Source organism: Canis aureus, chromosome 11 (genome assembly GCF_053574225.1).
Source record: "Canis aureus isolate CA01 chromosome 11, VMU_Caureus_v.1.0, whole genome shotgun sequence".
Taxonomy (NCBI): domain Eukaryota; kingdom Metazoa; phylum Chordata; class Mammalia; order Carnivora; family Canidae; genus Canis; species Canis aureus.
In genome coordinates, this window is record NC_135621.1 from 52035730 (window position 1) to 52049604 (window position 13875).

At 54.4% G+C, this 13875-nt stretch overlaps 1 protein-coding gene across 7 annotated transcripts in view; it reads left to right on the forward strand.

The window, feature by feature from the left end:
* TTC7A (tetratricopeptide repeat domain 7A) overlaps positions 1-13875 on the forward strand; it is a 144069-nt gene that overhangs the window by 106066 nt on the left and 24128 nt on the right. For all 7 annotated transcript variants that reach the window (XM_077915291.1, XM_077915293.1, XM_077915296.1 and 4 more), the window contains exon 16: positions 12420-12536. In XM_077915291.1, coding sequence (XP_077771417.1) covers positions 12420-12536 — 117 coding nt within the window. The remainder of the gene's footprint in view (positions 1-12419; positions 12537-13875) is intronic.

Here is a 13875-nt window from a genome sequence, read left to right on the forward strand (position 1 = left end):
GACTGTGTTCTTGGTTAATTTGTAGCATAATCGTGCCCCTCTGTCAACTGTGTCCCTACCTCTGTAGGCAGGAGCCTTCTGAAGGGGCAGGTTCTGCATGAGAATACAGCTGCCCCATCCTGCTGGGGTATCAGGAGCTCGGGCCATGGGGCTGACAGCAGGGAGACCTCTCTGGGGTCTGAGCCTAAGGAGGTAAAGTGTTTTGAGTCCCATCCCTAGGGTTCTTCTCTTTTGGGTCACAGTAGAGAGGCCTGGGGACCAGAGCATCCCATTCTCTATGATGCCTCATTCTACAAAGCCTGCCCATCCAAGGACCAGTAGCAGATTCTTCATCTCTAAGCCACTGTGAGTCCCTCCCCTCCAAGACCATGAGGACCTCCGTCTTGATTGGAGCCAGCCCTAAAAGGCTGCAAAACTAACTGAAAAAAAAATATAGAGTATATCTGGGGTCCTGAACTATTGAGACAATACATTTCTGTTATCTTAAAAAAAAAAAGAAAAAAGAAAGAAAGAGAGAAAGAAAAAAATCAACTCTTAAAAAAATACATATGATAGGAGGTTGGGAGGGGTTGTGGAAAATTCACCTACCACACAGCTCTGGAGTGACCATAGAGCATGACCATGGCTTTTTGCGAATGAGGCAACACTCTTCCCCACAGATGGAACAGCAGAGTACAGAAACCCATGGATTAGCAGGAAATGTCATTGAGCCCATTACCGGCCAGGGATCACTGAAAAATGTCATTGCTCTTCAACTGAGACTGCACCCTGCTTCTCCAGCTGCTCCCTGCACTGGTAACAAGCTGCGCGTGGCTCCAGCTGTTGCCACGGCAGATAATTCAACAGCCGGTCCAGTAAATACCATTGCAGCAAAACAAAACAAAACAAGAAAAAGTCAAACCTCCTTCACCCTGGCCTCCGCATCCCCAGCGGGGTCTCCATTTGAGGGCACTTAAGGACCGGAGGTCTGTATGCCACCGAGAGTCCCCCGAAGGCTGCTCTGAGGGGCTGAGGCTTTTCAGAGGCTCCTCTTTTCTGCAGAACCTGCCCATGCATCGGCTCCCAAAGGCTGTCTTAGTGAAGCAAGCGGCTGACAGGCCAGTGTGGAGGGTGGAGCAGGCCTGGCACAGGGGGGCAGGCTAGTGGGTGGGACGCAGCCCTCTCCACAGGAGCTTAGCCCCACATGAGGGTCACAGGGAGGCTCCCGCCCTTGCCAGGTCGTGCGTCTCTTACCTGCACCGCTCCCAGCAGCTTGCTCACGTGCCAGACACTGCCACCTGCCCTGCCTCCCGCTGCCTCCTAAGGCCTGTTGGAGGACTCCGATAAAAGAAGGTCTTGCAGTCGGTTTAGAAGCATGTTCAGGGCAGCAGTGTGAAGGGGCCTGGCAGGCAGCTCCGACAGTGAGACAGCAGGTGGGACCTGAGGGTGGGGTGCGCGGTGGGTGCAGAGCGAGAGGAGGGCGCCCGGAGGTGTAGGCAGAGGGCAGAGGCCCTGGGAGAGGTGGAAGCTCCTCAGCGGCCCAGGAGGCCCCCATTCCTACAGACAAGGCTCAGGACTCCTGGAGAAAAACCCAGCTCTTGTGGAGCTGAACTTCTGGAAATCCACCCCCGAATTCAGGGATTAGAAAGAAAGCAGAGAACCTTGATTGCTGAGCTGTGGGCTGACCTTTAGTTAACGGGGCTTGGGTTTAAAAGGCAGAAACGTGATGAGGCGGAGACCGATGGCCCCGCGGGGACAGTGTGAACCTGGCCCCGGGGGCAACCAGACACCCCAGCAGCTTCCTGAAATCCTGAGGGCTCCCGACTAAGCCCCGACACATGTGCCCCGGCCAGCCTGCAGGGGGCCTCAGGGGGGCAGCAGACTCCCGCCGTACACCGGGGCCGGGGCCAGGGATGTGAGTGGTCGGGTCCTGGGTGAGCTCGGAGCTGCCTGTGCTCCCCTGGCCCCGGAGGGAGGCAGCTGGGAGGCTCAGCTGGGGCGGGACGGAATATGGGGTCAAGGGGAACAGGCCACCGATAAGCAGGTTCCTGAGGCTGGGGCTCCGGGGGCACTGGTTTTAGGTAACAGATTCCTTGTGCTTTAGTCAGGGCGCTTGTAGTGAAAGTCACCATGGCAACCAAACAAAATTCCTAGGCTTGATGATGGGAGCTTTCCAATAACCAGCCTGTCAGTCACGGCCCCCACCCAGACCTGGCAGCCCGCCAGACTGGTTTTGCAAAGCCAGACCGTGGGTGGATGGCGACTGACAAGACCACCTCCTCCCACCCCACCCTGTGGGGGCGCTAGGCCCTTCGGGGAGGTTCCGCCTGGCCCGGCCCAGGCCCCCAGGGGGACCTGGAAGATCCTGGGGGGCACTCCCCCAGTGCGGGAATCATACGGGCCTCTCAGCAAGCCGGAGCTTGCCGTGTGTAAACAAACTAGCGGCGCAGCCATCTCCCCCAGGAAACCTAGGCTGTTTTGGAAAATGTTTGAGCTGATAACTAGGCATGAGCTGGGGCCAGACCTTGGCTGGTTCTGGTTGAGGCTGACTGTGGCCTCAAGGGCACCTCTCTGATCTACCTGGCCCGCCTCACCTTTTTCTCAGGTTATTTCCCTTGGTGCATTCCACTCGGGCAGAGGGATCGGAGTCCAGGGCCTGCGTTACCATTTCTGACTTAACCCCGGTGTGTGTATTGGACGGCTCTTATTAAGGACTCATGGTAGATCAAAAAGACACTTAAAATACCAACACTCCAGTGAGGGGGCTGGGATCAAAGGTATTAGCACAAACATAGTTTGTCACTTTGCTGGATTCATTAAACATCTCTGGCTAGCACAGCCCCCGGGGAGGAAAGAGCCAGGGGTTAAACTTGCAGGCCGTGTGGCTGAGGGAAGTGTTAAGCCAGGCATAATCACTGGCACCAGCACTTTCTTCCCCAAAGGTCAGTTCCTCATCAGCTAAGCTGGTTTGACATTCAGCATTTCCCCTTGCTGGTTATTCTGTGGAGCCTCCTATGATCTTGCTCCATGTGACGCTGCAGTCAGGGGACTCGGTCTCCCCACGCCGGTCTGCTTGTGCTCCACAGGAGGGTCCATGACCCAGGTTGTTTGGTTTGTTTGGGGTAGAGAGGAAGCGAAGGAAGGTATCCTTTGCAGGGTTTTCTTGTTTGTCTTTTTTTTTTTTTTTTTTGCAAAAGTGATTCGAGCCCTTGGTTTGCTGATCCTCACTCCCCGAGCTCCCAGCTGACAACTTTTGCTGGATGCAAGCATTGTGGCCCAGCCCCAAGACCGAGCCTGTCTGCCCCTAGGAGAGCGGGCATTCTTGCCCATGAGGCGGGGCTGGCCTCCCCTCTGCAGTGGGTGGTCTTCGAGTCCCAAGGATCTTCTCACTGAGCAGAGATTAGAGACCAAGACCAAGGTGTTAGCTTCTTGGTATCTCGTACCCTCCCTTTGTTCCACCTAGGGACCTTTTTTCTGGAAGTTCTTTCACTCCTGACTGGTCATAGAAAGGCTCTGCTTGGTTTGTGTTCTTATCTGTCAAGATCATGTGTTTGTGTTTGGAGCTTCATCTGGAAACAACAGGAGGTAGCCAGCAGCTAAGGGAAGCAGGGCCTGAGGCCTGTGGGTCAGCATAGATAAGAAGGCCTTGCCGTCCAGCTAGCCACAGGCCTGCTTAGGTGCGGTTGCTCTCAGAAAGGCCCTGAGGCTGTTCTCAGGGCAGGGCCCTTGAAGCAAAGAGGGACTCATTTCAAGAAGCAGAAGTTTGTTGGCTGTATGTTTTTAATACTTCAAGGTCACTTCATTTTGAATGAATTTGGTAAGAGGCGGTGTGGGTCAGTGTGAGCCTCAAAAGATGAGGGTATGTGGGTCAGTTAATGCTCCAGACCCAAGGGAAAGTTATTGGTTTTTAGGGCTACGAGCTGCTGACAGGATCCCTTTCCTGTTAGGGGTTAGTCTAGAGGAAGGTAAGAAAGCTGGGCTTCACTCTGACCCTCCACCTTAGGGGGAAGTCACTCCCTGTTAGAGTTATTTCAAAATAATACCCTCAAAAAGCATGTGTGTGAGTTTAACTAGTTAGTTTCCCTGGTGGAGTCTCCCAGAGGCATGGAATTTGGAGGAGTGTGTGCAACACGTGTTGCCCTGCACCCTAGGCCACAGGTTAGAGCCAGGTGTTGGAGCCAGGTGACTCCAACCTGAATGAGGGTGAAGGGGTGGGCTGACTCCTACCAGAGGGCCTGTTCCTTCCCTTCCCCTGCCCCCCATCCTGTTCTAGGAGTGGGGCCTCTGTGCCTGGTCAGCTGGGTCTCCCACCCCACCTTTGGGTCGTTGTCATCCTTGCTGGGCCACCCTGCCTGCACCACTGGGCCTGGAAGCCCCCCATCGCTCACCTCTATTGGTCAAAACTGAAAACTGAACTACTCGATTGAGTACTGGATTCTCTTATGGTTTGTTTGAATTTCCCCTCATGGGTGGAAGCACCTTTGGAGCAGAGACTGAGAGGCCTGTGCCCTGTATTTCCTAGAGGCCTGCTCCACCTCCTCACTGTGGGGGACCCATGGCTAGACACCCAGCACACCCCAGTAGACCCTCCGATGGGCAGACTGGGGGAGTTGTTTTGTTCGTTGCCCAGGAGGGAAGGATGGAGCCCATAGGGATGTTGGCATCCTACAACCCTCATTCCACTTACCCTGTTGTTTTATTTGGATGTGTTTATTTTTCGCTCCTTATAGCCCTCCTACTTGAAACAACTAATGGGAAAGCTAGAGGATATCTCAAGGTCAGACAGCTGGTACAGGGCAGAGCAGGGGCTAGAACCCAAGCCAGGTGGCAGGCTGAACAGCCCTGAGATGCTTGAACCCCATGAGCGTCAGTAATAGTAAAACAGCAGCGTACCCAGTGCTTGCTCTGTGCCAGGCGCTGCTCCGAGCGCTTCACGTGTGTTAAGTCCCTGATCTCCTTGGGGACCTGTACAGCAACCGCCGTTACTCCCACTTTACCAGTGAGGGCATAAGCGAGGTGTGCCAGGGGCTGGGTAACGATGGGTAGGGCAAGCCTGGATCAAGTGCTTTAGGAAGTGCGAGCCCCCTGCTAGGCTTTTCTTTTTTTTTTTTTTTTCCAAACTTTAGAATTTTTATTGAATCTTCAATCATGTAAGGCACATTAGTGCTAAACTAATGGGATTTCAAATATAAAAACGTAAATGAGTAATTTTCACCTCTTCCCCCCAACCCTTTTTTCTCCCTCCATTTACTGTCCTCAGTTGTTCTCTCTGTTTGAGGGTGCAGGAGCAGGCATACCCCAGGAAGGAAAATTGACCAAATAAGAAGGCAATGCAGGACCAAATATTGGGGGTGGAGCAAAAGCAATAGGCATAGCAACTATGAAACTCGGAGGTCGAGGAGGTATAAAGCAATGAGCAGTAGGACGAGAAGGTAAACCGGGAGTACTGGAAGACAAGGGGAGAGACCTTGGCCAATTTTCCACGGGGTGCCGCGGGCCTCACTGTGGGAAAGAAACATGAGCCAGCCTTTCCTTGCTAACCATTCTTGTATTTCCTAGAGGCCTGCTAGGCTTTTCTGTACAGATTTTTCTATATATAATAGTCCCCCCTCCCCACCCCGGCGGTATAGATACCATCATTCCCATTTTACGGACACAAAACTCCAGTTCTGAGTTTTGTTTGGTATTTTTTTAAGATTTTATTTATTTATTCATGAGAGATAGAGAGGCAGAGACACAGGCAGAGGGAGAAGCAGGCTCCATGCAGGGAGCCTGATGTGAGACTCGATTCCGGGTCTCCAGGATCAGGCCCTGGGCCGAAGGTAGACACTTAACTGCTGAGCCACCCAGGCGTCCCAAGTTCTAGAGAATTTAAAATGACTTGCCCCAGAGGTCACATGGCTGGAAGAAAGGGAAGCTGGGGTTTGAACTTGGGTCATCAGATGAGGAGCTGCTTCTCAGCACCGAGTCGGGCCTGGGGCACGTGGGATGGGGCCCTCTTCCTGTGTAACTCTGCACGGGGGGCAGGCTCTGGCCTCCTGGCCCAAGAGTTAGACTTTCCAGAGGCGTGGCCGCCTGACTCAAAGAATAGCCTGCTTTTTCACTCAATTATGTGTTTTCTGTAAAAATAGAACTCTTCATTAAAACAGCACGGCACAGCCATCAGCCGGAATTACTAATTACTGTCCTTTAAAGAGATAATTCCCCCTTCTGTGCATTTGCCACACCTGCCACCACCCCCTCCCCCACCGTGGCGGGGCTCCCACGAGGGCCAGGAGCCGGAGGGATGGGGCTGGTGGGACTAGGGGAGAGTGGACCGTTGTGCAGGACACAGCAGCCCCCTTCCTTGGACGTCTGTCATCCCGAGAACCGCCCACAGCTCTCCGAGGCCTCAGTGAGTCCTTGTGGCTCAGACTCTTGTTATTCCACAAAGATCTGTTGAGCAACGTTAGGTCAGTCACTGGGGGTACAGATAGGAAAGCCATGGTCCCTGCCGGGCACAGGGTCTGCTAGGGAAGACTGGCGGCGATGGGGTGGGCGGCTGTTGCAGCACAATGTGCTCCCGTTTAACTGGGGGACAGCCACAGGCCCAAGGTGGCCCCTTCAGGTAGGCAGCAGTGGGTACACTCAGGCGTTGATTGCGTGTGCTGAGTGATTTTATAGGGAGCCGTTTTCAGGAACAGGAAAGGGAAGATGTGGACTCCTGGTGCTCGTGCCCTACACAGCCCATGTCCTTTCCTGCAGCCGCCTCTGCTCTGCACCTTCTGCTCTACCACCAGGAGCGGGGTGCTGCAGGGAGAGGCCGGGGAGGGGACACAGGAGAGAATGATCCGAGGCTCCAGGGAAGGGAGAGTGGACAAGATGACCTCTGACCCCAGGACAGTGCTTGCTTAGCTCAAGCCATCTTTACAAAAATATCCCCTATTTACTAAATATTTTTTTCCTAAGAAAACATTTTTTGGAAGGATTCATGTTCACTCAGTTCTAGGGAAGCTCACCCTAAGATATCTCCTCTTTCTGGCAGTGGGGAAAAATGAGTTGTCTTTGCCTCAGATGGGAACAGCTCCAAATCTTAATCCTTTTGACAAATAATTAGTAGGCTGATCCTGCCCCGGGAACATGGGCCAGGCAGGGCCCAGGAAGAGAGGGGGGAGGAGAAGGAGGCAGATGCCAGGCTGACTGCACATCTCTCAGGAACTTCCTCCATCACCCCCCAGCCTGAGCAGCTGGGCAGATGGGCAAAGGTACCCGGTGGGAACACCCAGAGATGCTGGTCTCGCTAATCTGCATCTTCCCACACCCCCAGGAAGAGGGCTGGCCCAGATGCAGACTCACACAAGGCTGAAGTGTTTCGTGGCCCAGCAGAGGCTGGGCCTGTTTATTGGCCAAGCACTGGCTGTGTGTGTGTGTGTGTGTGTGTGTGTCCCTGGGGTGCTGGACTGTGCGGGTGACACGGGAGGCCTTGACCAGAGCATGGCAATAGATGAGCGCATGGTGAGGATGGTGGCTGAGGGATCACCAAGCCTGGGCATGAGGTGGCCTACAAGGACCAGGGCACACATGCCACTTGGATTGGACCGGAGTGTGGAGTCCAGGACCCAGGACTCCTTCCCATAACCCAGGCAGCCTCACCCCTGGTGTGGGACAGAGCTCATGGTGTGTTTATGTGGACTCTTGCTCCTTCTTCTTCCCCAGAGAAAACACTCACTTTCACATCTGCCTTCAGATGCAAGGCGTGGGAAGGGCATTCAGTCTCGTAAGACCTCGGTGTTTATTCCACATGGGCTTCCCCAGTGGAACAAATAGGAAAGTGCTTACAAGAGGGGGTTATGGCCACGGTTGCTTCACCTGAACCTAACGGGCTGGGCCTCCATCCACCCCCTCCTATCCCCTTCCTTTCCTACACCCTTCTTTAAGCCCCAGGAACTACAAGGAGGACCGCCTGCCTTCCCAGACAGGCCACAGAGGTCGAGGGCTTTCTGAGAGCCCTCAGAGGCACAAGCCTAGAGACTGCATTGCTGGGTCCACTAGGCCTACAGTTTGGGAGCAGGACTCCCTTCCCCCAGCCGCGGGGCAGGCCTGCGCCGGAGGACTAAGTGCAGCTGTGCGTTTCTCAGTGGCTGCATATAGGTCATGGCAGTTCACCTGGTGGGAGACGTCACTCCTGTTGCACTGGAGCCTGTGACATGCCCTGCTGGGTGACAATGGAGCTGGGACTTTGGCTTGGGTTTCTCCCTCCTGGGCCAGCGTCTGTCCACTCTGAAACAACTTCACAGTACAGGGTCAGCGGTGTGGCCGTTCTGCTCCCGGGAGGGCCGCTGCCTCAGGGACACTCCGTGGTTGTACTTCTGGCTCTGCCTGGGTGACTGTCCTCTGGGATGAAGACCCCCAAATCGTAAGGAGCCAGACGCTGTCATGTCCTGCCCAGAACACCCCCTGCTCCTCCCCAGGCCCTGTAAAACTTGCTTCCAGGCAGCTCCAAGTGGACTCGGCCAACACTTTGCTTGCTGTGTGGCACCATAACCCACTCTGCAGTTATGAAGCATCACATGAGCAGATTCCTCCCCTCCGTCCTAACTGGGACCCAGCAGGGGAAGTGATGGTGTCAGAAATCAGTTCTGATTTAATGCGGATTGCGAGACCCTGAATGTGGCCAGATGGTTGTAAAAACACATATTTCCGCAGAACTGAGCAGGCACTGTGTGCTCAGCTTGTGCTGGGCTCTGGAGAGTCGAGGAGGACCCTGACTTGGCGGGAAACAGGGCCCTGGCCGACAAGTACTTGCCATCCAGGTGGGGATGCATGACAGGACACAGGACGAGGTAGATGGTGTCTTTCCCACCTGTAGGTAGGACCGGCCACGAGGTGTTTCTAAATTATTTGAATTTAAAAATGCTTGATACGAATTTATCTTCATTATTAAACTCATAAGCCTATGTGACAAAAAGATAAGTATATAAATATATAGATTTATAGATGGCTAATATCTAGAGATATAGATTATGTAATTAAATGCTAAGCAAAGACTACTGAATACTTAGAGAAGGGCAGGGGTGGTCATGCTGGGGCTTCTCTGAGGACTAAAACCACTAAATTAAAATAGTAAAATAGAATTCTTTCAGTATATAAAACAGGCATGCCAGGGACTGAGCTGGTTGAAGGGGTGGGGAGGCCAGGCTTGCCCCCTGCATCCCCCAGCCCTCACGCCCAGCAGGTTCCCCAAAGCCCTGCCCGGAAGCACCGTGTTCCGGTGAGGCTCCGGCCTGTTGCATGGCTCTGGGAAGTGTCGCCCACCAGCTGCAGTGGCATGCCAGCGCTCAGCCAGCCTTCTCATGCTGTTGTGGGAAGAACCAAGCCATCCATCCTGGCACTCAGGATAGAGAGAGGCCCTGTGCTGCGACAGAAGAGAGGGAAGGAGGGGAGGGGGCTCAGCAGTGCACCAGAGGCCTGCCATCAGGTGTGTGAATGACCAAGTCCAACATAGTGAAGGGTATCCTGGAGGGGAATACAGCCCCCATGAGGACACACAGGAAGTCAGAGGGTGACATCTGGTTAGGAGTTGGCCTGATGTTCGAGGAGAAGGGTGCGTCCCAGCAAGGGCGATGACATGCAGCAGGGCACAGATGAGTCCAAGAGCCTATCCCCCAGTTCAGGTTGCCAATAATACCCATATGAGCAGCACCGGGGCACCCAAGGGCGTGGGGAGGCGTGATAGGAATAGAAGGTCGCTGCACAAAGCCATTTGAGTTGATGTAACAGACAGTCCGGGCAGAGTTCTTTGCTGAGGAAGATCCCTCTTGGCAGTGCTCTGCTGTGAGACAGGAAATCTCAGGAGGTAATCTAGAGCCTCCCAGGATCCAAGATCTGGGAGTGGAGGATCCGACCAGAGGGTGACTGCTGGAGTGCTTGCCCCAGCCCAGAAAGGATGTGGTTTGGTTGAGAAATTCCGCGCTGGGTCACTCACGCTAATGGAATGTCAGCAGCCGCGAGGATAACAGCCTGTGTTGGTAGAAGTCACCGTATGCCAGCTCCGCTTGCAGCCACTTCTGTTCTAGGCACATGGTGTGGTCGGGTCTGTCACTCATCCTGACGCTCAGGGACTGGGGGGTGGGGGGAACCAGACAGGGGGTGGAGGTGAGGAAGGGGTCCAGCAGAGGGGAGCTGAAGAGGTGACATGTGGGAGGAGATGGGGTGCCAGGGGAGTGCTTCAGGGAACTGTCCTGGGAACCAGCTGCCTGAGGGGAGGGGCAGCCTTGGGATGGACTCGAGCCTGGATGTTCCCCATGCCTGTGGGAAGGGGTTTTCACTTCTCAGCAGCTGCTCCAGCCTCTGGTTACCCCCTTCCCCGCACTTCACCTCTCTCCCTCAGCTCCCACCTATGCCCCCCAACCCTTCTTTTCATCAAACACCAGCCCCAGCAGGATCCCTTATCTCTTTCTTCCTTGCACTGAGTCTGATCAACTTGTCACTTGATAATCAGCACCTGATTATCTGGGTAGTTTGTCATTTGAGCACTTAATTGTTACCTCTAAGGTGGAAGTTGGGTCTTCTACTCCAGATTCCTAAAGCAGAGGTTCCTAATACTTGCAGAATGATGGACCCTTTGGGAATCCAGGAAGGCAGAGTGAGGCTGGCAGGGCCAGTTTCCCCCAGCAGCTGCCCACCAGGATGCAAAGACCACATTTCTGCCAAGGCCTATGCAGTCCACACTGTGGGGACCATGGTTTCTGCTCTAGGGACCTTGTAGGCCAGCCACATTAGCAGATGTTCCAAGAAGGGCACGAGGCACCTGAGGGTCTGGGGAAGGCTACCCAGGGAAGATGGAATTTAATTAAGGTCAGACTTAAGAGGGGATGAATATGGAGAGGTGAGGCTGGATGGAAGAAAAGGGTGCTGACTGTCCTGTGGACGGGCAGAAAAGGCTCATGCATTTTTTATGAAAAGTGAGGAAGAAAAAGGAATACTTGCCTAGAACCCAAACCTCCTCCCCTGAAAAGAGAATCGGAACAGATTGTACCCTGACCCTCATTCTCCAGCAGCCAGTCACAGTCTAAGAAAAACAGGGTGTGAGAAGCAAGGAGCTGAGTGAGGCCCTCGAAGTCCTTCATGACAGTGGGAGGCCCAGTCTCCGTACTAGGTGAGGGGCCAGGGCTCCGAGGGAGGGAGGTCAGAGGGGAACGCTGGCCTCCTCAAACGGTGCCTGCAGCCTCAGATCACAGGATGCACCCTGCCTCGCTGCAGGACTCCACCTCTGTGAGGGCCCGTGTGCCAACCCCGGATGGGCCAGCAGAACCACTGGGCAGCGATTAAGTACAGGGCCTGACTGTCAGGTGGGTTTGTCCAACGGCGATGCCAGGATTAAAAGGGCCTCACTGCTCACCACCCAGTGAGAACCGGAGTCACAGCCTTGTTTGGGCCTCAGTGGCTCAGCCAAGTTCACATGCTGCCGGGGCAGCTGGTGTGCATCAGTGCGGCTGGCAGTACCACCGTGTAAAGAATGCAGTACTTCAGTAGCTGCTAGTAAATTGCCACTGCCTTGAATTTCCTAAGTGTCCCCAGCTGCCGTGACCCTCCCTAGGACCCCAGTACTCCCCAAAAACTGAAGGGCCAACATCTGGGACGGCGGAACACACGCCCTGGATCTGATGAGCAGTGTTCTGATGGTCTCTGCTGTGTCCAGGGCAGAGGGAGAAAGCAGTCGGCCCCCTCCTGTCGTCCTGCCTCGTGGTGGTTTCCTCTCCTTCAGCCCCCATCAGGGCCACATCCCCACATCCCACACCATCCTGACCTCAGAGGACTCCAGTTTATAGATTGAAAGAGATTCTGAGGTTGCTCTCTCCCTTTACAAAGTGACTGTTCTAAATGGTGACCAGATAGGACCTGGTGGCACTTAAATCCTATTGCACATATAAGGGGAGCTGGCTATTTTAGGAAATCCAGGGAAGACTTCTTTGATAAAGTAACACATGACTGATGACTGTCCTCGTGTATCCAGGGTCAGGAAACGGTTTGCAGTTCAATTTAGGAGATGTTAATTGAGCATCTATTGTGTGCCGGCAAGGTCGAAAGCAGAACTCTGCCCTTTAGGGGACCTTTCTTTGCCAGTTCCTGGCCTAGCTTCATTCCTTGACTAAGAGTTGCTTTCTGGGTCTGCTTCTCGTATACAAGGCCCATTGGGGGCCTGTGGGGCATGTAAATATAAAGCCATGTGTTCGTTGGGGACGGAGCGTACTGTGGGCGTGGGTAGGAGGGGTGAACAAAGCAAGGGCAGTAGCCACACTTTGACCGTGCTTCGGCGGGTGAGGCAGGGTCCACGAGAGGGGCCAAGTGGCCGAGGTGAACCTGCTGAATGGCGGGGCCGAATGCTAGCCTGGGAGGAAAGCCAGGGGCAGGGGGGCCCTCTGCAGGGGCACACTGACCACTACCATCCTTCCCTGCAGCCTCATGTTCAGCAAGGTAAAGCTGGAACAGGTCCTGAAAGGCCCGGAGGAAGCCCTGGTGACCTGCAGGCAGATGCTGCGACTGTGGCAGACCCTGTACAGCTTCTCCCAGCTGGGGTGAGTGCTTGTCATCGTCCCCAGGGGGTGGCCTGGCAGCACTGGTGGGTGGTGGTTGCCAAGGCAGCAGCCCACCTCTGAGTGGCCGTGAGGCCTGGGGGTGGTGACAGTATTTGAGTCCCACTGCGCTACTAACTGCTTCTGGGGCCTTTTACATAGGCAGGCTCATTTTCACCTTTGACCATCCTCTGTGAGGACACAAAGGATCTGCTTAGGAAGCAGAAGTTCAGAGGAGTACAAAAGGAAGTCATTATTGAGCATCTGGGCCAGGCATGGGGATTGCTGCTTATATCTCAAACACTGTCAGATTTTATTCTCAGCCCAGAAAGGAAACTAAGACTCTGAGACCTTACAGAATTTGCCAGAGTCGCTCACCTGGTAAATGGTAGTGCTGGGACTTGAACCTCTGTCCCCTGAGTCCCAGCCCTCCTGAGCCCGTTGCTTCTTCCTAGCTCCATTTGGAAGCTAGAAGAGGGGGAAAGAAGCTGAATTCTCTCACCCACCATCTCCACACAACCTGTCTCCTACCACCGTCCCCAGCCTGGGCTCCAGGTTTTGCCTAGGCCAGATAGGCCCTCTGGTCCAAGTTAGAGCTGCTGAAAGTCTTTGCTCAAATCCCGTTGACACTGTGTAGCCCAAAGCAGAAGAGTGCCTTGTGCCAGGCAGGTGCACCATGTCTTCCTGGTCCTCTGGTGCTCATTCCCTCCCCTTCCCTGAAATTATTGGCCTTAGGGGACCCCACCCTGGTAGACGTGTTTGCATTTTCACCAGGACTCTAGGAGCCCAGAAGGCTTTCAGGGTCTCCAGAGGCATGTCTCTCTAATGGCGGAATTTACAGAGAGGGCCCCAGGGTAAAATGGGGTTAAAACCCTTGGGCAAAGTAGAGCTTGCCTCTTTGAAGGCCTTTGAAAGGCCTGGAAGTTTCCAGGGCAGAGCAGGACCCAGTGAGTAGAAACTGCCAGAAGGAGGCTCTGAGGTGAGGGACTTTTCAGAAAGGGAATGGGAAGCTGTCTGGCAGCTGGATGGTATGTGGATGAGAACCAGACAGACTGTGTGAGGGGGACCTGCACCGAGATGCCCCTTGCCACTCACTGGCTGCAGCCACTTGGGCCAGGTACACAGTCTGGCTCCCCTTCCAGAGAGGAGCTGTCCTTGGAGGTGGCAGGGACTTCCTCTTGCTGGATGGCTGGTTGCCTGCTCCTTCAGACGGTCTTGGCGGGGCCCCCCTGGGCTGCAGCCCTGTGCCTCCCCTCCAGGCACCAGATCTGTGGGGCTTCCCCATGTTTTCGAAGGGGCTGGGGCTGTAGGTTCACGCTGGGGTTGTTTTAAGTCACCACCC